The sequence below is a fragment of the Natator depressus genome, chromosome 3 (genome assembly GCF_965152275.1).
Source record: "Natator depressus isolate rNatDep1 chromosome 3, rNatDep2.hap1, whole genome shotgun sequence".
NCBI classification, from domain to species: Eukaryota; Metazoa; Chordata; order Testudines; family Cheloniidae; genus Natator; species Natator depressus.
The window spans coordinates 70147917-70173612 of record NC_134236.1 but is presented as its reverse complement, the minus strand read 5'-3'; the positions used below and the strand labels follow the sequence as shown (position 1 = coordinate 70173612).

The window sequence follows — 25696 nt, the reverse complement described above, 5'->3', positions numbered from 1 at the left end:
CAGCGCTGGGCAGGCGGACGCCGGGGGGCGCTGTGCGGCTCCTCCCCCGGGGGCGCCCACAGGAACTGGCGCCGGCTCTGCGGCCCGGGGCGGGGCACGGCACTGGGCGGCCCGGAACCCGCAGGTTTCCCGCCCACGCCGAGGCCAGGCCTTAAAATCCCTTCCCCGCCTCTGGCTGAGCCTCACCCCTCGAAGGTGTCCGCCCCTGCCTGAGCCGCGGGACCCGCCGCTCCCCGCGAGCGCCCGGGCAGGGAGGGGACCGGGGCCCCGCGAGGGCGGGCGGCGGAGGCGGGGCTGCGGCGCGCACGCAGGGCCTGGTCGGTGTCATGGCCGCGTCCCGGCTGCCTCCGGCGGCGCTGACGCTGAAGCAGGTAGCGGCCCGGGGGTCCCGGCTCGCCGCCGGCCAGAGCCCCTCCTTCCCCAGGGCCGCCCAGCCGGGGGGTCGCGGTGGCGGCGGCTGAGGGAGTCGCTGCTGCCGGAGCGGGGGGGCTTCAGCCTCTGCTGTTAGGGGCCCCGGCGCAGCCAGCGACCGGCCTGGCCCGGGGCCGCTGCCGGGTTACAGGGTGCAGGGGTCCGGGCTGGGCTCAGAGGCTGCCCCTGTTACCTGCCACCTGGGCGCGGCCGGGTGGCTGGCACGAGCCCCGGCGTTTTTCAGAACCGGCGCGAGGGGGGGCAGCTGGCAGCGCCAGAGACTCTGCTGAGCCACTTGCGGGGGGACTTTGGGTGAGTGGCTTGGACCAATTTTCAGTCGGGCTAAGCACCCACAACTCTAGCTGGACGTCAGTAGCCTCCCCTCCGTTTCCCTCCTAGATCCCTGCCGAGCCTGCTGCCCTACCCTACAACAGCTCTTGCCAAAGGCTTGTCTCCACCCTAAGCCTGCGTCGGCAAAATTTATGTTGCTCAGAGGTGTCAAAAAGCCACCCCCAAGCAACATCAACATAAAAATTACATCAACATAAGCACTCCTGTGCACAGCGTTATGTCGGCAGGAGAGCTTGTACCGCCAGCATAGCTTCTGCCTCTTGTGGAGGTGCTTTTATTATACTGACGGGAGAGCTCTCTGTACGTATAGACATTGGCCAAATCTCTGATGCCCCCTTCCGTGGCCAAAGCTCAGAAACAGTGCTGCATCCCCTCCTCCACCTCACAACGGTTTTTGATAAGGTCAACTGTGCTCTTCCTCTGGTAATCTGACCTGGCTTGGCTTTCATGACTGAGTCCTTTCCTGATTCTTTCATCTCTCTAATTGGTCCTTCAGCATGTTGTTTGAAGAATCCTTCTAATCCCCCCTCCCAGTTTTCTGTGTGGGTTCCACAGAGCTCCCCCTCCTTCTTTTCCTTCTCCAATACAGCTATAATTTCTGTGCCGACAACTCTGATATTTAGAGCTTGTCTGTGCAAATGTTATACTGGTATAGTTAAACTAGTATAACCCCCCTAAGTAAGTGTGGACACTGTAGTACTGATATAAAGGTGCTTATACTGGTATACCTATTCTGCATGTGATGGGGAATAAGATGTACCAGTGTAATATACTTTTATACTGGTAAAACTTCATCCACACTAGGGTTGTACTAGTATAACTAGGCTTGGCAGAATTTGATTTTTTTTTAAAAAAATAATTTTGATGGATAACATCAATGTTTATTTTTACACATTTTTTTTAAATTTAGGCTATTTCTATTTTCACAGTTGTGGGGAATTATGAGGGGTTCAGACAATGATTATTTAAAGACAGGAGACATTGATATTCAAAAAGTTAATGCTTTATAATCTTTAAAACCTAAATTGTCAAAATATACAAAGTAAATAACTTTAAATCAACTTCTGATAAGTTCTCAAGCAGTATTTTTCTTACTTTGCCTATCCATACATTTTGATTATCAGTGGAAATATTTTTTATTTATTTGTGCATGTATAGTGAAATTTACATTTACCAATACACATCTGATCCTCCCAAGCCTAAATATAGTGATGTCAGTAAAAAAAAAAAAATCACACCTCTAACTGAAATAATTATATTGGTGCAAAAGCTATATGTAGACCAGGCTGTAGATTGTAAGATGTGTGGGGCAGGGACCATCTTTCTGTTGTTTATAGAGGGCACAGTGGGGCCCTGGTCTATGACTAAGCACTTTGCAATATACAGTAGCTAATCATGGGAGTTTCTAGTCCTTTTTATAGATTTCCTTCTATTCCAGCGGTTCTCAAACTGTAAGTCAGGACCCCATTTTAATGGGGTCCCCAGGGTGACTTACACTTGCTGGGACCCAGAGCTGAAGCCTGAGCCCCATCGCTCGGGGCCAAAGTCCCAGGGCTTTAGCCCTGTGCGGCAGGGCTCAGGTTACATGCCCTGGGGTTTCAGCTTTGGCCCTCCTGCCCAGGGTGGTGGGGCTTGGGCGGACTCAGGCTTCAGTACCCCCTCCTGGGCTCGTGTAGTAATTTTTGTTGTCGGGGTCCCGGTGCAATGAAGTTTGAGAACCCCTGCTCTATTCCAATAGCCCAGCTCAGATTAGATCATTCAAATTTAAAATTTACTCTGTTTTTCTTCTAAATTTTAAGCTTATTATATACTAAACTTGCATAGCAGGTACTTTCTCTTGGTTCATTTAATTTCCAGGTGGTATTTGGCTTAAATCTCTACAAAGGTTTTAAAAAAACCTTTCTTTGATAATATAACTGACTGGAGACCACTGGAGCAGCAAACATAACTGGCATTTCCCCTCTTCTTTGCAGTTCTTGAGACGGCAGCAGGTTCTTCAGTTATACAGAAGAATTCTCCAGGCTATTCGTCAGGTACCTACCGAAACTGATCGGCACTATCTAAAGGAGTGGGCAAGGGAAGAATTCAAAAGAAATAAAGATGCAACAGATGAGGTGAGCAATCGGAGGCAGAAGCCTCATAGCAATGTCTTTTATATACTTGGCAGCACTCTTAGTGCTACAGATTATGGTTTGTCATGTGCTTTTGTTTTTTAAGAACTGCACCAAGACTTCTATAACACCTGTTTTTGTATCTATTTTGCTGATTTTTCTAAAACAAGTAATGTTTATACTAAAGCGATACAATATATTGGGGAGAGATTTCAGAGTGGTAGCCGTGTTAGTCTGTATCAGCAAAAACAACGAGGAGTACTTGTGGCACCTTTATAGACTAACAATTTATTTGGGCATAAGGTTTCGCGGGCTAAAACCCACTACATCAGATACACGGAGTGGAAAATACAGTAGGAAGATATATAGCAGTATACGAAAAGATGGGAGTTGCTTTACCCAGTGGGGGAGTCGAGACAAATCAATTAAAGTGGGCTATTATCAACAGGATGAAAAATCACACCATGAGAATGATTAAAAGATTAGGAAACTGAGTCTAACAGAGAAGGTTAGGGGTGACTTGATTAGTCTGTTAGTATACACACAGGAAACAAATATTTAATAATGGGCTCTTTAACCTAGCAAAGAAAGGTATAACACAATCCAATGGCTGAAAGTTCAAGCTAGACAAATTCAGACTGGAACTGAAGCGTAAATTTTTGACAGTGAGGGTAATTAGCTATTGGAATAATTTAAGAAGGCTCAGAGTGGATTCTCCCATCACCAACAATTTTTAAATCAAGATTGGATATTTTTTTTAAAATATATGCTCTAGGAATTATTTTGGGGAAGTTCTATGGCCTGTGTTGTACAGGAGGTTGGACTAGATGATCACAATGGTCCCTTTTTGGCCTTGGAATCTATGAAAACTATCAACACTATCTCTCCTTTTCTTTCTTGCTTGTAAATAAAGTTTTTCTGATTATTTTTTTCTGATTTCTTAAATTGAATAAACAAAACAAAAACTGCTTGCTTGAAATAAGAATCAGACAACTTTTAATTTTACATCTTTGTATTGAATAGTGGAGAGCAATTTTAAGTTTACTAATGCTGGGCCTGCCTTTTTATGATATCTGTTGGGGTTATGTTTAAATTAGTATTTATTAATTTTGGCTGAACAAAACAGACTTGACTTGATATCTGTGTAGGAAGTGGCCATGGGTGGGGAAAACTTCACCTTTTCTCAAACATTTCTACACCCCGTCTTGCCAGTTGTGCACCTTTCCTAGTCAGTAGTAAAGAATTACTGGCTGGAATTATGCAGACTAAAGAATTTCAGAAGAATGTCCACACCATTTATCTCTTAAAAATCCCTCTCTACAATGCACATCTGTGGTTCTTACCATTTATTCACAGAAACATTGGAAAGGACATGGATGTATAAAGAAAATACTAATGTAGTTAGATTTTTGAATCAAAGAAACTTTTCCACTTACTTTTAAGCCACAGGAATAACCCCCAATGGCACTATTAAGAACTTAAGGAAAATGAATGGCAAATTAATATACGCAGTGTTGTAGCCGTGTCGGTCCCAGTATGTTAGAGAGACAAGGTGAGTGAGGTAATGTCTTTTATTGGACCAACTTCTGTTGGTGAGAGACAGTTGCTTCACCTATCATAATGAACATATTGTGTTGTCTTCATTGTTTTAGAGGCTGAATGCTTTATTGTGTGCCGTTGACTCAGGCAAAGAAATTGAGTGAAAAATGCAGCAACTCTGGCAAAAAGCTGTGTGCTGTAGTGTGTTATATGTGTTCAGCCCAACAGATTCCATTTCACTTTACAGGATGCAGTTAGGATGATGATTACTCAGGGCAGCATGCAGCTTCAGGAGCTTGAGAGAACACTTCAGCTGGCAAACTCCTAACCTTAATTCTGAGAGCCAATGGACTTTCATCCACTGTGAGAAGTACAGTACTTTCTCCAGGATGCAGCACCTCGTCTTATGCAAAGATACCGGTAATGTTTCAAGGTGGAATACTGTACAATTCCATTATTTCCTTTCTCTTTTTGAGTCTGTTACCTGAATATTTGGCATAGACAAATTACTTACGCCATATTTGTTCAGATAATCAAAAGTGTGACATAATACTTGCTGAGAGAAGAGCAGCATTGCCAAAGAAAAAAAAGAAATTCAAACCAGATTTTTGTTTGTGTTTTTGTACGTTAGTACTTCTAAATATTATGGGAGTCTTCTCTAGAGTCCCAAACTCCTGAAGTTTGTTTCATAATAAACTTGTTCAAAATACTAAGAAAATTCCCCATGTGTAGGTGATAACTTGATCCTGTTTGTTTGAAGTAGTGTCTTTAATCATAATCATGATTGATTAAACCTTAACAGTGTGAGAGAATTTAACCTAGGATATGGTTATTGCCAAATTAAGAAATAGCTCTTGTGATTATACTGACAAGTGTTCATCTCTTACATAAAGTAGAACAAACAGAAAAGGTATATTAATGTTGTGGCCCTTCCTCATGTTGTATTCCCCACATGAATGGCAACATATTTTGTTTATATCAATTTCAAAAGTAAAGGAGGTTGAGTTTCTCTGAATGTAAATAGCTATATATCCAAACAACAGATGTACACAGCTGCCAGCTAGTATGTCTTGGTTCAGTTCTAACAAGCAGCAGACCAAGTTTCAAAGCTATACCTGCAGACTTGGTTGAAAGACTTCACAAGGCTGGTTAGCCAACCACTGACTGACGGGCTGTTAGAAAGAAATTTCTCCTGTAGTTAGGCTATATTCCAAAATTGTTGTCTATGGGGTTTCTTGAGTTTCTCTCTGAAGCATCTGGTTCTGGCTACTACCAAAGACAAGACTCTGGATTAGACAGCTCTCTCGTTTGTGTCGAGAGAGGTTGCTCCTGTGGATTTTTTAAACAGACACTGACAAGATGATTTTAAAAAAATGGAATTCAAAGGAAAATCAATATTCTGGTAGTAGGCTCTTTATTAGTATGTCCTGATTGTTTTTTAAAGAACTGAAGAAAAAAAATCTGTTTCCTTGATGATTAGAAGGGCCTTTTTGAGCAGAGCCTGAGTATATCACCATCAAAGGCCAAGTCTTCCCACCCCTCCCACTCCCCTTTCTCTGTCTGCACACTGCTGCAGGGTTACAGTTTCTTGCAGATCATGCTGACCAGTATTGTCTAATTGTTTCCTTGTCTTTTTCTGTCTGTATCACCTAATGTTTTTGTATTGTACATAACACTGTAGGCTCTTTGGGGCTGGGACCATCCTTGTTGAAGCCGTGGGGCTTCTAGGAGCTACCACAATACAAAAAATAAATAACATGCACTCTCAACACACTAGTGAACTTGAGTAAGATAAGATTTTTTTTTCTTCATTTTAACTTGTCTTCAATTACAGTAACCTTAAGGGATAAGAAAGTGTGATTTTTTTTTTTCAAGTTGGTGTCTCTTTAATTTCTGCCAACTAGTTGAGCTTGTCATTAACACTCTGTCCCTTTTATAGTGTCGAGCTAAGGATTTAAAATGTACTAGAACCCTTTTATTGTAACATTAAATTAATTGTGCTTTATATAAACTTATGCTGGCCTACTCCCACAGTAACACAGCCTTTTAACAAATTCACAAAAAAAGGAAAAACAGTTAAAACATTTGAAACTTTGTTTTGAAAACTTCCCTTTTTCTATCTAGAGAGAAACTTTGCTTGGTAGTCTTAAGGTTATAGTAGAAGTCTTTGCTGGAAAAGTCAGATTTAGCTGGCAACTTCTGAGGGTTAGTGGGTGAAGTTCAACCAATATACTTTTAAAATAAACACACCCAGTGGGAGATATAAGCTTCATGGATCTTTTCTAAATTGCAGCTTCAGTTTGTTCCTTGCTTGCACTTTAGCTGCTAGAAACAATCATTGGCAAAGCACACAAACTTATTAGCCATTCTAGTACTTAGCAGTCTCGATCAATCTTGTTTTTAGCTTGCCTCTTTGGTCACAGGCTTACAGCAATATTGCAAGGGTAGATTACTCCTCGCGGGCTAAGCTGGTCTCTTAGAAGGCAAAAGAGGTAGAAGAAATAAGGAGGCACTGACACATAGGCAGGGAGTAATATTAGGAACATCAGGTTCATATCCCAGCTGTTGCTCAGGATTTAGCTGACCCTCTAAAGGTGATGTCATCTGGCTCCTTCTACTTGACTGATCAGATTAGGACATCATTCAGATGCAGGAAAATGATGTCGAGGTCCCAACAGGTGGTGAGAGTGGTGACAACCATGATTAGTGAAACTCTGACTCACAGTAAGGCCTTTCTCCTCCTCCCTCCCTTCAACAAGCTGCCAGCTGCCCCCAGAAAAACATAGTACAGAAAGAGATGACCCCCTTAATCAAAACCAACATCTAGCAATCCTAATGGGCATTTCCTTTCACTTGTATTATAGCAATTCTGTGGTTTTACCAGAGTCTTGAAACTGTGTAATCACAGTTTTTAGTTCAAACATTCAGATTGTAAATTTCTTTAACTCAGCTTGGTGCTTAGTTTTTATAAGCAATTTTATATAACAAATTGTGCAGGTCAAAATGAACTTTGTCACTCCTTACCCACTTTGGGCAATATAAGACTTCCAACCAGGGTACAGTCCTTGACTGAGAACGTCCCATGAAGCGCCTAACCCAGTTGGTTCCATAAGTCTGTAGGAGCACAATGTGCGGACTCCATCAGAATCCATGTGAGTCTCTCTGTCAGAAGCCTTTTAGGGGTTATGAGATCTGCTGCAGGAGTCCATGCAGGAATTAGAAACTCTCCTGGAATAATGGGATTAATTTTGGGTGTGTATGTAAAAGGGAAGGGTGGATTATGTGGGTAGTAGCCAAGAATCGCTTCAATTTTGCCTAATGTGTAGAGTGTGGGGTAAGGGAGAATGCCAGAAAAGGCTCCCTTTCCCTGTGTCCCATGGTAAACGTTGTGTTGAATGAATAATACCTGTCACTAAATTAGTTAATCCTTATAGAACCTCTGCAAGATAATTTTTATACCTAAGAATTATCTGCATTTTATAGATAGTAAATTAATGGGAAAATTGGGATTAGAATTCAGGGGCTTAGTTCCCACTAGGGCTGTCAATTAATCGCAGTTAAAAAAAAATTAATTGCAATTAATTGCAGCTTTAATCGCACTGTCAAACAATAGACTACCAATTGTAATTTATTAAATATTTTGGATGTTTTTCTACATTTTCATCTATATTGTATTCCATGTTGTAATTGAAATCAAAGTGTATATTTTATTACAAATATTTGCACTGTAAAAATGATAAACAAGAAATAGTATTTTTCAGTTCACCTCATACAAGTACTGTAGTGCAATCTTTGTCATTAAAGTGCAACTTGCAAATGTAGATTTTTTTTGTTACATAACTGCACTGAAAAACAAAACAGTGTAAAACTTTAGAGCCTACAATCCACTCAGTCCTACTTCTTGTTCAGCCAATTGCTAAGACAAACAAGTTAGTTTACATTTACAGAAGATAATGCTACCCTCGTCTTCTGCCCACCAGAAAGTGAGAACAGGCATTTGCATGGCACTTTTGTAGCCAGCATTGCAAGGTATTTACATGCCAGATATGCTAAACATTCTATGCCCCTTCATGCTTCAGCCATCATTCCAGAGGACATGCTGATGATGCTTGTTAAAAAAATAATGCATTAATTAAATTTTTAACTGTACTCCTTAGGGGGAGAATTGTATGTCTCCTGCTCTGTTTTACCTGCATTCTGCATATATTTCATGTTATAGCAGTCTCGGATGATGACCCAGCACATGTTGCTCATTTTAAGAACACTTTCACTGCAAAGAAGGTACAAATGTGAGATTTCTAAAGATAGCTACAGCACTCAACCCAAGGTTTAAGAATCTGAAGTGCCTTCCAAAATCTGCAAGGGACGAGTTATGGAGCATGCTTTCAGAAGTCTTAAAAGAGCAACACTTTGATGCGGAAACTACAGAACCTGCACCACCAAAAAAAGAGAATCCACCTTCTGCTAATGGCATCTGACTCAGATAATGAAAATCAACATGCGTCGGTCTGCACTGCTTTGGATTGCTAGCGAGCGGAACCCGTCATCAACATGGACGCATGCCCGCTGGAACGGTGGTTGAAGCATGAAGGGACATATGAATCTTTAGTGCATCTGGCATGTAAATATCTTGCGATGCTGGCTACAACAGTGCCATGCGAATATCTGTTCTCAGTTTCAGGTGACATTGTAAACAAGAAGGGACAGCATTAGCTCCTGCAAATGTAAACAAACTTCTGTGTCTGAGCAATTGGCTGAACAAGAAGTAGGACTGAGTGGACTTGCAGGTTCTAAAATTTTACATTTTTATTTTTGAATGCATTTTTTTGTACATAACTCTACATTTGAAAGTTGAACTTTCATGATAGTCTGCACTACAGTACTTGTATTAGGTGAATTGAAAAATACTTGCAATCAAAAATAAATATGAAGTGAGCACTGTACACTTTGTATTCTGTGTTGTAATTGAAATCAATATATTTGAAAATGTAGAAAACATCCAAAAATATTAAATAAATGGTATTCTATTATTAACACTGCAATTAATTGCGATTCATTTTTTTAATCGCTTGACAGCCCTGGTTCCTTTGAATTTATTATTTTAAACTGCTTCTCATTTCCCACTCTGTATCTTACAGTTTTCAATGTGATCAACTCTGTAAAGCTAGAAAACACACGAAAAATAGCTTTCTGAGCAACATTCACTTTTTATTAAGATGATACAAAAATTAAATAACATGCCTCTGCATTCCTACAGTAGCTTAAACAATTGACTTAAAAAAGTTGTAAACATATGAAAATGTCTAATTCTTTATTTTTGACTACTGAAGTCAAAGCATTAGCATTAACAAATATCTCCATTACTACAGATATACTGTACTTGTCTTAATAGTGCATTAATAAGAATTAAAAATACTGTAATATAATACAATTTTCTTTGCTTTATACATGTACTAAAAAGATATGAGCTCGATTTCTAAAGAGTTAATATGTTTACAATACTGTAAAGTACGTTTTGTTCATCTGGATTCCAGTGTCAAGAGATTGCTTTTTTGGTTTTTTTTTCCCTTGGCATAATATTGCAGTTTTTTTTTTTAAGTGGAATGATTTAGGATAGCTGTTCCTGGGCTATCATGATCTCTGTTAAATAACCTTGTCTCTATTGTCAGTATCTTATGGAGTCTCCTACTAGATTAAAGCACAAAGCCCTAGAGGAATAGAGCTGCAACTATCTATGGTAACTTATGTTTGTACATTACTGAGCAGAATTGGGGCCCAACACAGTTGAGGCCTTTAGACACTACTGCAATATAAACGATAAATAATAAGCTGAAAGATTCTCAATAGCAGTTCACAAAGGGGAATTTTCTGTCCATCAAAGTTGGACATTTTCATTTATGGCAAACGATGTGGCCAAACTGCTATCAGAATTTTCTGTTCAGTACAGTCAGCCTTGGTGTTCTGCTAGTCAGTTTGCAGTTGTCTAATTATTAAGCTTGGTGGTCTGGAATGGATTTTCCTTTAGAAAACAATGGACATATAAGGTCCCTAATTCTTCTTTTTTTCACTTAAGGGAAATGGATGTGGGAAAACAAAAGAAAGAGGGGGTTACTTAAGAGGTGCTAGGCAAGTCATTTGGAGTGAAATCCTGGCCTTACTGAAGATAATGGGAGTTTTGCCATTTACTTTAGTGGAGCCAGGAATTCACACTGGGTCTGTGTTTCATGCTCCTATAGAAAATTGGAATTTAGGTATCTCAGAGGAAGAGTCTTGCCTATGAACGTACTGCTGCTCATAAAACATAGTGAGGACTTGGTAAAATATTTGCCACTCATCTGATATAAGAAATTACAACTTTTCAATAAGGTTACTTGAATAGATACCTTCACTAATCATGTAACCTGTAATAATTATTCAAACAATAATTAAGGAGAAGTCAAAGTTACAATATGCTTGAACAATGCAAACCCAAGGCAAAGGAAAGTATCAGTGGGAAGCTTCTGTAAACAAAACTTATTTCTAACAAAACCATTTCCATTAGGTGTTTTTTGTGACCTACAAGGAAATGGGAAAACTCTCCCTTTAGAATGTGATTTGGGTTATTGGTACCTGGTGATGAAGTACCTGGTAATTCTTATCTCTGACTGTAAAGTTTTATGGGCTCATAGTATCATGAGTGTGTCCCATCTGCAGAGACTTACTGTTTTATGACTACATAGACAGTCTTTTTGGATATTTACTCCCGGTATTTCTGGAACTTCTAATTTCTAAAATTACATCTCATTAAAAGGGGCAGTTTTTATATTTGTATGTATTGGGTGCAATACTCTACATACTAATAGATCTCAAAATCAGCCACACTGCAGTTCATATAAAAAACAGTTCCTCAGTTTCCATGCCTGCACCTGTTTTCTTGATGCTAGCTTTCTTTTTGCACCTTAGTCCTTAATTTATTGAGCTCCTCTTCTAAACTTTTAATATGCTCCTTGAGTGCAGCTTTGTCTTGCTGTGCTTTTTGATTAGCTTGGCACTGGGCTTCGTCAATCTTCCGCTCATACCACTTTTCCATTTGAGTGGAAACAGCCTCAAAAAAGTACTGAGTAATCTCCAGAGCTTGTGAAGTGTCTTTGATCTGAGGGGCTGGTTGATCTCCAGACAGAGCGGATGGTTGCTGTGGCTGGGTATGTGTTACTGTGTGTTGCTGGGGCCTGTGTCTTGACTGCCCACTTTTGCCAGACTTCTTTGTTTGAGTTCCTTTGTCTATGAAGTAGCCACTCTGTTGCTCAGTCTTTGCAAATTCAGTCAAGGGCTGCAAAGCAGTTTGTACCTTAACATGTCTTAATTTGGAACCTGAATGCTCTGACAATGGCACTTCCTGTTGGAACCTGTCAACAGCACTGGAGCTAAAAGCTTTGTCTTTAGGCCTAACAACTTGAGGGACTGCAGAAGGAGCTGGACAAGCAGATATCATTTGTTGCGCTGCACCTATAAATTAAAAAAAGAATGAGTTCTGAGCAGACATTTATGCAAATATTAAGAGAATCTCCCGTTCTGAGAATTGGGAAGGCCAAGGTTTCCTATATACCATGCTATACATTTTGTAGACATTTATAATATATTGTCTTATATCTAACGCTGTCAATTAATCACGAATAATCACACTTATAACAATAGACTACCACTTGAAATATATTAATATTTTGAATGTTTTTCTACATTTTCAATATTGATTTCAATTACAACACAATACAAAGTGCACAGTGCTCACTTTATCATTTTTACAGTGCCTATATTTGTAATCAAAAATATAAACAAAAGAGACAGTATTTTTCAGTTCCTCATAAAAGTACAGAAGTGCAATCTTTTTATCGTGAAAGTAACTTACAAATGCAGATTTTTTTTGGTTACATAACTGCACTCAAAAACAAAACAGTGTAAAACTTTAGAGCCTACAAGTCCACTCAGTCCTACTACTTATTCTGCCAATTGCTAAGACAAACAAGTTTCTTTACACTGCCTGGTTCTTATTTACAATGTCACCTGAAAGTGAGAACAGGTGTTCACAGGGCACTTTTGTGGCCGGCGTTGCAAGGTATTTACATGCCAGATATGCTAAACATTCCTATGCCCCTTCATGCTTTCGGCACCATTCCAGAGTACATGTTTCCATGCTGATGATGCTCATTTAAAAAAAAAAAGTCAATTAAATTTGTGACTGTACTCCTTAAGGGGAGAATTGTATGGTTGCTGCTCTGTTTTACCCACATTCTGCATGTATTTCATGTTCTAGCAGTCTCGGCTGATGACCCAGCACATGTTCTTTTTAAAAACACTTTCGCAGCAGATTTGACAAAACACAGAGAAGATACTGATGTGAGATTTCTAAAAATAGCTACAGCACTCAACCCACAGTTGAAGAATCTGAGAGGAATGAGGTGTGGAGCATGCTTTTAGAAATCTTAAAAGAGCAACACTCTTATGATAGTTTGGGTTCTGTAGTTTCCACATTAAAGAAAATCAACCTTCTACTGGTGGCATCTGACTCATGATGATGAAAATGAACTTGTCAGTCCACACTGCTTTGGATCATTATCAAGAAGAACCCATCATCTCCTGCAAATTGTAACCAACCTTGTTTGTCTGAGTGACTGGCTGACCAAGAAGTAGGACTGAGTGGACTTGTAGGCTCTAAAGTTTTACATTTTTATATGCAGTTTTTTTGTACATAATTCTACAGTTGTAAGTTCAACTTTCATGATAAAGAGATTGCACTACAGTACTTGTATGAGGTAGAATTGAAATTTTTTTGTTTTTTACAGTGCAAATATTTGTAATAAAAAATATAAAGTGAGCCCTGTACACTTTGTATTCTGTTGTAATTTAAATTAATAATTTGAAAATGTAGTAAACATCCAAAAATAGTTAAAATAAATGGTATTCTAGTGTTAACAGTGCAATTAATTTTTTTAATCGCTTGACAGCCCTACATATATCACTTCTTCCTATTGATAAATGCACAGGCTAGTGACTTGACTTACACACATTTGTTCAAAGAAAATGCAGCCTACTTGCCCGAGAACGTAAATTGAGGCGTGATCATAGGATGCCTTTTCTGTAGGCCAGCAAGATCAGACATCACAGAGATCAGGCTTTTGGTCTTTAGGTTAGTGTGTGCTAGTAGGACTATGCTTAGCAAGCTGTTCATTCAGTAATATTAGAATCAGAAAACCATATGTTCTTCAAGAATGGAATGTACTCCTATGGTGATCATCAAGGGAGAAAAAAGGAAGAAGGGTGTGTGGAGTTAGGACAGATAAACCATAAAAGAATAGTTTATACATATGGGGATAAGGTCCATGCACCAATAAAACAAATACAATATAGCTGATTTAATGGAAACTTGACAGTTTAGTGCACTCTTACATGTAAGACCCTGGGTTGGGAGAAAACCCAGCCCTCCACTGTCCCTGAAAGTGGTAGAAACTACATCTATTTTCACCAGCTGAGGATTTGCCAAGAAAAATATAATAAGATAAGGTAAATTCCTGCCAACTAAGCCCTGAAACTTTAGTGGTTGCCTTGAAGGAGGCAACAGGTTTTAACCAGAATGTATGGAGATGGGGGAAGAGGGGTATTGATGACTGGAAGGAAAGCATACCACTGAAGTTAAGTAATCTTGGCATTTTTATTCCCCTGTGAATCAGCACATGCCTTTGAAAACTACAGCTAAATGTCTAACAAGATTATACCTGATGCAGTGTCTTGTTCAACAGCAAAATAATGCGTTCCAAAGCTTTGTTCTGATGTCTGGACTCTACTCCTTCCCATGTCTTCTGAGAGACTATTTTGAAGTGTGATATAGGAATGCTGCTGTGAGTCCTCTGACTGTAGTGGGCTCTGGTTGGTTTTACAGTCCTTGGCACTATGGAGGTTCTCTGTATCCAGGGTCTCAGTGAGGGACTCACAAGTGGACAGAGTTGATTTTGGTCTTGAAGATCTAGAATCTCCAGAAAGCTTCATGTCCAGATTCTGAATCTTTAACATGCACCAGGTTTTCAATTCATCCACCAAGGAAATCTGTGAAAGAAAAATTTTTTGCCAGATTTTAAGTCAGTATGTATTACTCCAGGTACAATCTTCAGTCCATCTACGATGGAGCTCGCTATAATGTGCCTGTGCCATAGTAAAGTTACTGTTTACAACAGCAGCCCTCGCTGACAATCACTACACATCACAGTAAATGGTAATTTTCTAGTGGCATAAACAACATTTATATACGGATGTTACAGTTATGCAAGACAGTGATTAGAGCTAACAGATTTTAGGAGAAAAAAGTCCAGATCAAACACTATTGGGTTTTTGGGGACAATGGTGCCACCTCTGATTTCTGTGCTTCTCTTGTTTTTGTGCTAGAAGAACAGATAACACAGTCACTTACAATCAACTGCTGGTTTTCAGGTTATAAAAATGCTTAGTATTAGAGGGCATTTGCTGATGAACATTTTAAAAATTCAGTAAGAACTGAATTATATAGAAAGAACAGTCCCTGTATACTTCAGTTTGCCTGTTATTTATGTGGCACTGTGACTTTGTGCCATGCAAATAACAGACCCTTAGTAAACTGTTTGGGTAAGGACATAAGCCAAAATCTATTGACTTCAATGGGAGTCTTTCCACTGATTGAATCAGGCCCTAATAGAACAAGAATATATATTATGCTTGTTAAGTATAATTCAGATTGCCTGTTATGGATCACTCTTTCTTTTGGAGTATTAGAAGACTGAGGTTTCTTCAGTCTTCATGGAGAAGGCTCAGAGACCAGCAGGTAGAGAAGACAGTTTGATACCCAGGCCTCTTGCTATAAAGCGTTGGGCAGCTCTAATTGTTATTTCTGCCTCAGAAGTACGTCCTCTGGATAAAGTGGTTTTGGGAATGAGAGAGAGATCAACAGATTAAATGATCATCCCTGTCTCCATAGGCATATCTGGGCAGTAGTTATTTTAATATGACGCCCCTATTCTTGTTTATGGCAGCTTTGCAAAGTTGTGTCATGAAAATCTACCAGTACAGGTACGAAATGCATTTTTCTACTCTTACTGGGATTTTCATAATGAAAATACCTAGTTTTTACTTCCCTATCAAAAGAGAGTTACTAGCCCTGGGTGAGTGTGCAAGTAGAACGTTACTAGCATGTTTGTGGGGAGTTTGTACCCAAGAGAGAGATTCAAAACAGCAGATGGGTATCTGCTAGAGGACAACAATATCTGTTCCAGTATTCTGTTAAAGAAATAAATCTAAGTAATAGTGGCTTATTTGCAGCAATGCTCAATTTGGGAAAAGTGTGGTATTGCCATAATGCTACAGGGAAGGGACTGCAGTCTTCTGCCTCTCTCCATGAAAGTGTTTTTCAGAGGAAGAGGGCAGAGACAGATCAAGGAAAAGAGTGTTTGAGGAAGGGGATCGTCTCAGCGTACAGTGAAAAGATCACCTAAGGAGGAAAAAGTAGAGTATCCTTTTTAGGTTGTAGAAAGCAGGTTTAAAATTCCTTTAAAAAAAATTGTACATTAAAAAATCACGCTTGGTCTATCCAAAAGACACTCTGGTGACAGAAGAACTAATAAAATGACCACCAGGATCAAGAGAGTAAAAGTTGAAAGGGATGTTCTTGAGTCAAATTTTCAAAATGCTGTGTGTTGTTAAAACTTCTACTGATTATTTTAAGGAAAAGAAGTCTTTGTTAAAAGTTTCCATACACCCAACCCTAAGTTGTCAGAGCTCAGACCAGATTTTACCTTCCTGACTTCTGGAAACTCCCCAGTCCCACCAAAATAACCTTTTAAAGTCCACTTCAAATATTTCAGAGGGCCAGATAAGCATCCAGACGTTTCACTGCTTACTGGAACCAAACTTTCAACTAATCCATCCCTTACTGCTATTTATTTATGTTAATTGTGTGGAACAGTTGTTCCTCCCATACCTGCTGTTTCTCTCCCTCAGTTTTTTCGAGTTCAGCGTGCTGTTGAAGGCGATGAAGGCACTCTCTTCTCTCTGCAGACAGCCTCTCAGCCATTAACTTATCTAAAACACGGAGCTGTGGTAGAACACAAAAGCTCAGTTCAAAAGACCACGTTAGGAAAAAATCAGTGTACATCTGATAAATTATCATGAATCTTTTGACTCTCACCCTTCATTTCTAGGAAGAGTATCAACTAGTATTAGAACTTGCTTACAAGAAGGGGGATGGGGAAGGGACACTCACGAAGCTGTACAATTAAAAGTAATTAAAAACTTGTTTTCACTGAAATTTAAAGCATGATAATTTTAAACATTCCCTTCATTGAATCCCAACAGCTGCAGCATTGTCTTTAGTCTATCAGACCCTAAAAGTGAAGCTAACCAGTTCTGATTCACTATGCAAAGTGAGCACAGAAGGTCACCTGTACAGTTTATTTTAACTATTATTCTTCTCAGGACTCTGGCTTGTAACAATAGATCTCCCGGTGGAACATCATAGTTTAAAGGTCACAGGTGTGAATTAGATTTATTTATATATACATATACACACACACACACAATGAAAATGAAAATATTTACTGAGACTTAACCATGTTTCTAACATTAATAGCATATCCCTGGACCATTTTCTTACTTGATGTTGAGTTTTGTTTTCCATCTGGCCCAGCTTGATATTCATCTTATCCTGCACTGTCCCAAACTCAGCTTTTATCTCCTCCACGGTTGCCTCCAGCTGATTCTCCAGTTTATTAATCAGTGGCTCACAACGACATCCATTTATTGGGGCCTGAGAGCACAAGGAATAGCAAAATAGCTTGATTTTATCCCTCTGTCCTATTAACACTCAAACAGTCAGTAAATTTTCACTACTTCTTCTATAATTGAACTTCCTGCCACCTTAGCTAATCTGCTTTGGTACTGTATTACTGTCCTGATAACCTCTCATGGCCTGCATGAAGAAGGAAACAAATATATGAAGTATATTTTGTTTGGGAGTGATTTAGGCTGGGGTTCTGCAATCTGATCTGCATAGAGCACTGTTGACTTCACTGAGACTCCAGATGGGTAACAAGGATCCATCTTGCAAATCCAATTGCAGGATTGGGGCCTGAGACCTAACGTTATGATTCTTAACGACGCTGTAAAATTGGGGAGGGGAGTTGTTGGTTTTGGGGTGTTCTTTTGCTTTTGATGCTATAAAACTGATTTGCTTTGGCTTCTGACTTTTCTTTAACCTGAACATTTTGCTCAGTTTCCTTCAATTGCAATTTAAAATCCCATATATATCATTGCATAACCCCCTTCGCTGCACTAGCATTCCTCTCATCCTCACCTGTCTGCTGGCAACTTCTCACACACATCTCTTTGCCTTCTTCCTTGCAGCCTCCCTGAGCTCATCGGCAAGAACCCTGCTATGTCCAAATGTAAGTCTCTCAAAGCCCCACTCATGCCATGCTGCCTATAAGTAAATGTAACTGACATGTATGCAGATCCTTACTTCTTGTTCCTTTCCCCCTTAACCTTTCCCTACCTCTGTCCTTAGACTGAGGGATTCTTGGGGCAGCAGGAACCATCCCTTATTGAACGTATAGAAATTGCCCAGCTCTTCCTGGGCACTACCATAGAAATAATTAAATAAATAAAATAACAATTCTGCCTCAGGTTTCTTTCTTGAATCCCACATCTAACATCAGAATAGTCCTCATTGTGCTCGGCTCTGGAATTTTCCAATCCTTCCTCCAAAGTTTCTACTTCTTGAGGCCTCCGGCCATCATGGCAACAGAGTATATGAGGTCTGCAATAGATGCTCTTCAGTTTCCGTTAAATTCCATCCTACCTTCTGATATATACGATTCCCCAAGTGCAGCAAGGGAGAATAAAGGTTTATGTTCAGATTCAGAGATGGGAAGCACTGCTTTCCTGAATGTGTCTTGGTACAAAATGCATAAAAGCAGCAGTAGTTAGATGGAATAGACCCATCAGATCAAAGTCGCTTACATTTCAATAGGGGAATCACTTGATAATTTATTGCATGCTTTTGTGTTGTTCTAAAAATGGCTTTAAGTGAATATTTGCAGATTCACATTTAGGGGAACTATACTAAGTCAAACAAATGGGTGGAATATCCATTGCATATTCACGAGGTTAGCAAATTACAGTGTCTGAAGTGCAGTGAGTTTATGTGGTTTGGTGTTCCCTGTTCACTAACCAATCTGCTCTATTTCATATGGGTTAAGTTCAATCTCAGTGAAATTGGGGAGGGGCATAACCATCACCATTCATTTAAGATAGTTGTAAAGAAGCTATTAAAGCATCTTTATGGAACCAAGTAGCTGAAACAATAGGAGCTTCTACCCAACACAAAAACACATAGGAGGCTGTTCAGGAATTAGAACTAGATGGGTTCAGGGGCTTTGCTGCATATTGTTTTAGTAGAGGGACATGTCTGAGAAAAAGTAGGAGAAACACCACAGAAGGAGACCCAAGCAAGCAGCAAGCCTGTTTAATTCTTCTTGTGTTCACAGAGAAAGGTCTTTGTTCATTATTTGTAAGTAAGCAGGATTGTATCAAAGAAATACCTGACATCAATTTCTTCTTAGGGAAACAGCTTGCAAGACCCTGAATTTTGGCTAACCTTACAGGTCAAAAAGAGGCAATGGTATGTTAAACCCAGCCTCTAGTAATTCTTGAACTCCAATAGACACAATTTAGTAAAGAGAAGAAACTGAAACATAAAGGTATTGCACGTATTCAGGCTTTCTGTTTGGACTGTAAACTGGGCAGAGATTGTGCATTTCTTTTCATTTATAGAGCTTCTAGCTTTTGCTACTGGAAATAGGTAATAACATTCCAAAGTGGAAACTTGCAAGGTTCTAGTGTCATTTTCAATCATTGTGTGCACCTTGTCTACAAATAGAAAATGCTTCATTTATCAAAACCTCTTAAACATACACCACATGGTATGCATAAAACCAACTTACTGTTGCCAGGCTTCATTCTAAAATACTGGTGAATCCCATACAGCAAACTGAAGAATTAACAACATAATACCCTTGAAAACATAGAGGCCATCTCTGTTTCATTTCCTAACTGTGCTCAAATCCCAGTTGGCACTTGTACTTCACTGATTTTTGATTGTGATAGCTTGTTTACCTGCATTACTTTACCATCCTTTCCACGATACAGTGTGTAAAGCTGGTAGGCTCTGAACTCATGTGGGGGTGGTGGAGATGAGCAACGATGTTTACTTCTACGATGCTTAGGTAAGCTCTGCTGCGGACCAGGGAGTGTCTGCTGGTCAGCTGGTGAAGCAGGGTCTGAGAGTGCTGAAATCTGAAACACACACAACATTCCCCAATTTACAAAAAAAAACCAACCCAATAAATGACTGCTGCTTGGAATCTGAGAAAATTAGCTGACTCCTGTCTCAGACCGGAAGGCTGGAGAGATGGTGTACTTACCCCTTTGCTAGGAGATGGGAACTCTGTATTGTTTAACAGTAGTCCCTCTCTGTTACTTTAAATTTATTGGTACCTTTTCTCTGGGCTTTTTCTTTTTGTTATTCTTTCCTTTGGGCTCTGGTGAAGTTGACCGTGGTTCATCTTTCAGATCTCCTTTCTTCTGAGGCACCTGGTCACTGCTGTGAGTATCCTCAGCAGCTGACACACTGCCCTATTTAAAACAGAGATAGGGAGTTGTGAGGGCTTGTCTTTGCTACATCCCTAATTTTAAGTTGTTTTGCACAGTAGTGCATAGAGAATCACCACCAGAGGGTCTTCAACAGCCATGCAAGATGCACTGCGCTGGCCAGGGTTAACAGTATACCTTGCTCTGAGCATCCCTAAGAATGATAAAGCTGGAAACTCATATAGGATTGGTTGCAGTCAGGGACCTGTGTGTTTCTCCAGGTGCCTGCTGCACAGCTACACAAAAGGTGAATTCAGTACTGAAGGATTTTATTGTAATCGCTAGGTCAGACTTCCCTGCCTTTTAACACATTAAGCTGGAAATGCTTGGCTGTACCTTACTCTGCACCACCTCATCTCTTGGTACAGACTGAGCTCGTCTTTCCTCCTTGAGTTTTTCTCTCTTCTTTCTAAGGCTTCTTCCACGGTTAAAGCGTAAGACCTGAAGCAAGGAGGCATTTCCAATCAATAACATCATCACTTTTTCCACTGTCCTATTACAAAAACTGGGTAATGAGACAAGCTTATTTATTTGCTATCCCACAGAGCCTTTTTAGGGGGACACATTCTTCTAATTTGCCCTGCACATCAGTGCACAAGTGGGCATTTAAGGCGGTGGAACCCTAGCAACACTGGAACCCAACTGCAGCTGTTTGTGCGCTCCAAGAGCTATCCAAGAACATTCCTGCCAAAGGGTGCTCTGGGGTTTGTTACTAATAAAGACATTTATAATGTACCTGTGGTGCCTTAGCAAGGAGAAGAGCAACGTCAGGGTTATCGTGCTGTCTAGCAACCTCTAGAGGAGTCTGACCTGCCTGAAAAGAAAAAAAAATACATTATTTCCTTCAACTAGCATCAAAAAAATAAATTTCTGAAATATCTCCCCTAACGTCAAAGAGTTGTGTGTGTGTTTGTATAAAATAATCAAGCATTTAATTTACTTAACAGGTAATGTCTAAATATTATCAGCCAACATTTGAAAAATCTGCAGAAAATATCTTTGAAACATTATGATAAAGAATCAAAGTAATTCTACCTGTACTTACATTGTTGACAATTGACCCATCAGCCCCTGCTTCCAGTAAGAGTTTGACCACCTTTTTATGATTTAAAGCAGCAGCTACATGAAGTGCAGTATCTCCAGCCTGAAATTTACAAAGTAGAATACAACATGCTAGCAGACATCTTTGATTTGTATGTACTGCATTTCCAGTTTCTTTGTGCCCCTTTATGGTTCAATAGGTCCAAATGTAGTTACATGAACTGAACTTTAATAAGGGCTGATCAACAGAGAGGCAGACTAAGATTTGGGCTAAATCACATCATTTTGAGGAAGGCAGCTTGGGTTGGGATTAGCCATATTCCTATTAAATTAACTGATCCATGTGAATATGCTCACAGAGGAAAATTATGTTGGAGACCCAAAAGCGCTTGGCCCAAATCTGTCCTCAAATGCAGGGGTGCAACATTGCTGAGGGCAGAATGTTATAGTGTATCCTCATCTCTGTGACAGTTTTATAGGTTTGATTATCTGGACTTCGATGCCCTGGTGTTATGAACATACGAGCCACTTCTTGAGCTTGACAAGCTGGAAAATGATCTTGGATAAACTGCAACAAGACAGTTTGTTTTTTACTTGATATGTTGATGTTTCTTAAAACAACTCTTAGAACATAGCAACCTAAGTGACTACACAATATATACATGGTCAGAGCACTAGAGCATTCACCTCACCTTTGGACATGTATTGCAAGTACAAATGAAAAACAACTTTGGTACCACTGAACACATGCAACACAGATAACATATGCTTGCCAGCAACAATTTAGGAGAATCTGGGACTGAAGACAGATATGTTACAGGTCAGCTTTAGGCTGTCTGGGTAATATTGTGGAGTACAGGCAGAATGGTTTCTGCTTGTACCATGCTAATCCTAGTCAATATCATCACTCAGTAACTCACAAGCAACTAAATTCATCCCCCTAAACAATACTGCATATTAATGTATGAAATTGCATAGCCAATTTAATTTGGCTGAAACCCATTCAATTTGCTGTAATATTTTCCATTTGAAAAACATTGTACATACAAATCAGAAAACATAAGTATGATCCTGCACTATGCCTATACGGAAAGTGTCTCAGTAACATTAGTTTGTAAAGTACCATATAATTTATTTTCCTTAGCAGATTTAGTACATTTTTTTTAAATGCACTAATCCATTCTGTTGTACCACCCAGCTAAGCTGTTCAGTTGGGGCAGCATTCACTTGTTTCCCCTGTAAAATAAACCTGGATGGTTAATCCTCATGTAGCTTAATCATTCCTTTGTATTTAACACAAGTTTTCCTTGAATTTTCCATGTTTTTGCTTCCCACTAAAGCAATAAGGACTGGACAAATAGAGAATATACCACAAAATGTTAATAAAAATGTAATTTATGTAGCATCATAAGTCGCCTTACAAACATTAATCAGTTCTGCCTCACTACACTTCTGTGAGGCAGGTAATATTATGATCCCTCCTTTACCGGGGAGTAAACTGAGGCACAAAGAGGTGAAGTGTCTTGCCCAGTGTGATCACTCCTAGTGATCACAATCTGCTCTAACCACTAGTTCACTCCTGTTTCCCATTTAAAAAAAAAACCAGAAATATATTTCTATATAGCATAATAAATAGAAAATGTTATAAATTAGAAATGTAAATGCAGCAACATGTTCTGAAATGATAACAAACCACAGGCACCCCATTTCTTTAAGGCTATTCTTAGAAAGCCCAGGTATCTTTAGATTACAGTGAAATGAACATTAAAAGGGAGTATTTACAGTGGGCCCCATATGTGATCAATGGTCCCTCATTTCAGTTATTAGCCTTATAAAAAGGGTGCCTGGCTGCAGTGAATAGTTCATGCACTGACCTGGTTCTTTTCATGGACAGAACAGAAAGCACTGAGGAGTACCCTAATGATGGGCAAGTGATTATAACGAGCAGCAACGTGCAAACAGGTATCTCCTGCCTGCAAACAGAAATAAAGCTCTAAGCATGTAGTCGCAATAGAAAAGCTAATGCTTGTCAGGGTGTTTGGGGATGAAGTAAGCTATTTAACACTGAACTGGAGATGTGGTGAATGACATAGAAGCATCTTTATTTAATTGTTTTTTGGGATCAAATGGCTTAGCTGCTTTATATTTTTACCTCTGAATTTGTATGGAAAGCCAGTGAAACCAAGCAACTGTTTCTGTTATCGTACAATGGGGAAGTGCAGAGGATGCATCTCAAGGAAGCTACGAACTAGATTTTCAGCTGGTATAAACTGTCAAAGCTCCATTGAGGCTCTGGCCCTGTGTTCCTTATATATAGCCAGCACTGTTAACTTCTTCTTAGCATATGTGCAATATGCCTCAGGTGGCATGTGACCAGGATTCATCACCGAATTTGGTCCACTGGTTGAATCATTAGCTTCTCTGGCTCAGGCTGGGTACTGATGGGGAGTGCAACATAAATGCTGATCCACTCCCCCCAGCACTGTTAACTTGGAAAGGGTATTGACTGCCCTAGACCTTCAACACATCTCAAGCACTACACCATTATCAACCTGAAACAAATGGGGAAAACATTTGCTTCACACAATGCTAAAATTACTTAGTAGAGGAAGTGGATGGAGAGGTGGTGGAGAAATTATGCCTGGTAGGAGGGGTCAGGAAGTAGCATATCCTAGGGACTTTTTTGAAAAGCCAGTTCTAATACACCACATGCTATTTGGTAAAGAATGAATAATCATGGCTGGAAAGATTTAGCAATATCCAGAGCGGGGGTGTGAATTCCAGTCAAGGCAAGGAAATGCCCCTTTCTATTTCTGTGTTGCCTTTTTATTGCATGTGTGCTAGATGAGTTGGTTGGTTCTACTGAAATCAAAACTAATGTGAACTTTTTATAGTATCTCAACATAATTAAAATGGGACTCGTATGACCTTCTACAACAGGGTCACCAATATAGACACACACAATTCACAAAGCTCTTGGACATGGGCTGGAAATTCTATAATGGATGCAAAACGCAAGGCCTCAAGCAGTTAGAGTACAGTGCTCTTTTGCAGGCTTTGCTATGTTTAAACTCAGGTATATCTGGCTCCAATTTTTGTTTTGTTTTGTTCCTGTTTTATGCCAGATCCCCAATAAAGGGAGGAAAGCAGTTTGAAAATTCAAAACCATGTGAAGTTCTTTGGTTTGATAGACAAGCCCCCCCTCCCAAGGAGTGTCTCTGAAGAATTTCCTTGGACTCTTACAGAACCCTCTAAAGATTTCCACTTTTCAAACACAGGGGAGGACTCCACCTGCAGACTTCTATTACAGTATTCGGGTGGGGCAAAGAGGATGGATCTAGACTATTCTCAGTGGTAGCGGATGACAGGACAAGGAGTAATGGTCTCAAGTTGCAGTGGGGGAGATTTAGGTTGGATATTAGGAAAAACTTTTTCACTAGGAGGGTGGTGAAACACTGGAATGCGTTACCTAGGGAGGTGGTGGAATCTCCTTCCTTAGAAGTTTTTAAGGTCAGGCTTGACAAAGCCCTGGCTGGGATGATTTAATTGGGGATCGGTCCTGCTTTGAGCAGGGGGTTGGACTAGATGACCTCCTGAGGTCCCTTCCAACCCTGATATTCTATGATTTTCTGTCTTCAAAATGAGCAACCAAGGATAGCTTGCGTTCAGGTGCATGTAACAGCAGAAAACAATGTATACATCTTTAATTTTTCTGTCCCCCTCCCACTTCAAAACGGTTATAAGTAACACCTTCATTAGTCTTATCACAAAACATTTTTAAACCCCACTGTTTAGTCACTTAGTTGTTATTTTCCTCCCAGCCCTCATAACAAACAGAAAGGCAAAGATTGATATTTTGAAAGCTGTATTTCCACAAGCTGAAGCAGAATAATCATTTTAAAAAATTTATTTTTTAAGCTTACATTATTTTTGAGATCTGCCTGAGATCCTCCAAGTAACAAAACACGAGTACTTTGGGAATGGCTATTTTGGCAGGCCAAGTGCAGAGGTGTGTTACCTGCCTTAGGAAAGAGACAGAAAAATACAAAAGCCATCTTTAGAAAATGGACATAAGTCAAAAAACAAAGCAAGCAAACACTACCACCCCATCTCAATAAACAATGTGTGTCTCATTGAAGGTCTCCACATCTGTGCTCTGACAAAACAAAGGTGGAAGTGAATTCTAGACCCCGGGATCCCTCATGGAATGCCCGGCTCTCCTGTTTACACCTGGGGGGGCTGTCAGCTCACATATGCATATATGTGCGTGTTTGTGGGTACAGTGTGAGTAAATATGCACATGGTTACATTTGTCTTATAAATGTAATTCCTGTTTCTTTGCACAAAGAAACATGCTGCTCCATGGCTTTGTACTTTAATTCCTGAACGAAAGTATGTTTGAATTCCTGTGGTCTGTTAGGTAATCAAGGGTCAAAGCTATTTCCAGTCTATTAGGGTAGTTATGGAAATCAGCACATGTATAGATAATGGGGGCAGAGTGATGGTTTTAGGCTTGTAGAGAGCTTGTATATTTACAATGC

At 39.9% G+C, this 25696-nt stretch overlaps 2 protein-coding genes across 11 annotated transcripts in view; one reads left to right on the top strand and one right to left on the bottom strand.

Annotated features, from left to right (window-relative positions):
* Positions 1-268: 268 nt before the first annotated feature.
* The window catches only part of LYRM2 (LYR motif containing 2), a 126645-nt gene continuing 101217 nt past the window's right edge, over positions 269-25696 (top strand). For 2 of the 5 annotated variants that reach the window (XR_012638797.1, XR_012638796.1), the window contains exons 1-3: positions 269-371; positions 2736-2876; positions 4660-4832. Coding sequence is in view for 1 of the 5 variants with exons in the window: in XM_074948110.1 (XP_074804211.1) it covers positions 327-371; positions 2736-2876; positions 4660-4740 (267 nt within the window). In the remaining 4 variants the exon portion in view is untranslated. Of the gene's footprint in view, positions 372-2735; positions 2877-4659; positions 6195-17810; positions 17852-20659; positions 21031-25696 lie in introns of those variants that run through there. The other 3 variants (XR_012638795.1, XR_012638798.1, XM_074948110.1) reach the window with 3 other exon arrangements.
* Positions 9606-25696, bottom strand: part of ANKRD6 (ankyrin repeat domain 6) — a 157997-nt gene continuing 141906 nt past the window's right edge. For 5 of the 6 annotated variants that reach the window (XM_074948105.1, XM_074948109.1, XM_074948106.1 and 2 more), the window contains 11 exons: positions 25079-25177; positions 23030-23128; positions 21160-21258; positions 20851-20928; positions 20451-20555; positions 19962-20099; positions 19581-19760; positions 17062-17214; positions 16390-16503; positions 14162-14489; positions 9606-11897 (listed from right to left, as the gene is read on the bottom strand). In XM_074948105.1, coding sequence (XP_074804206.1) covers positions 11332-11897; positions 14162-14489; positions 16390-16503; positions 17062-17214; positions 19581-19760; positions 19962-20099; positions 20451-20555; positions 20851-20928; positions 21160-21258; positions 23030-23128; positions 25079-25177 — 1959 coding nt within the window. In that variant the 3' untranslated portion in view covers positions 9606-11331. The remainder of the gene's footprint in view (positions 11898-14161; positions 14490-16389; positions 16504-17061; positions 17215-19580; positions 19761-19961; positions 20100-20450; positions 20556-20850; positions 20929-21159; positions 21259-23029; positions 23129-25078; positions 25178-25696) is intronic. The other variant, XM_074948107.1, reaches the window with a different exon arrangement.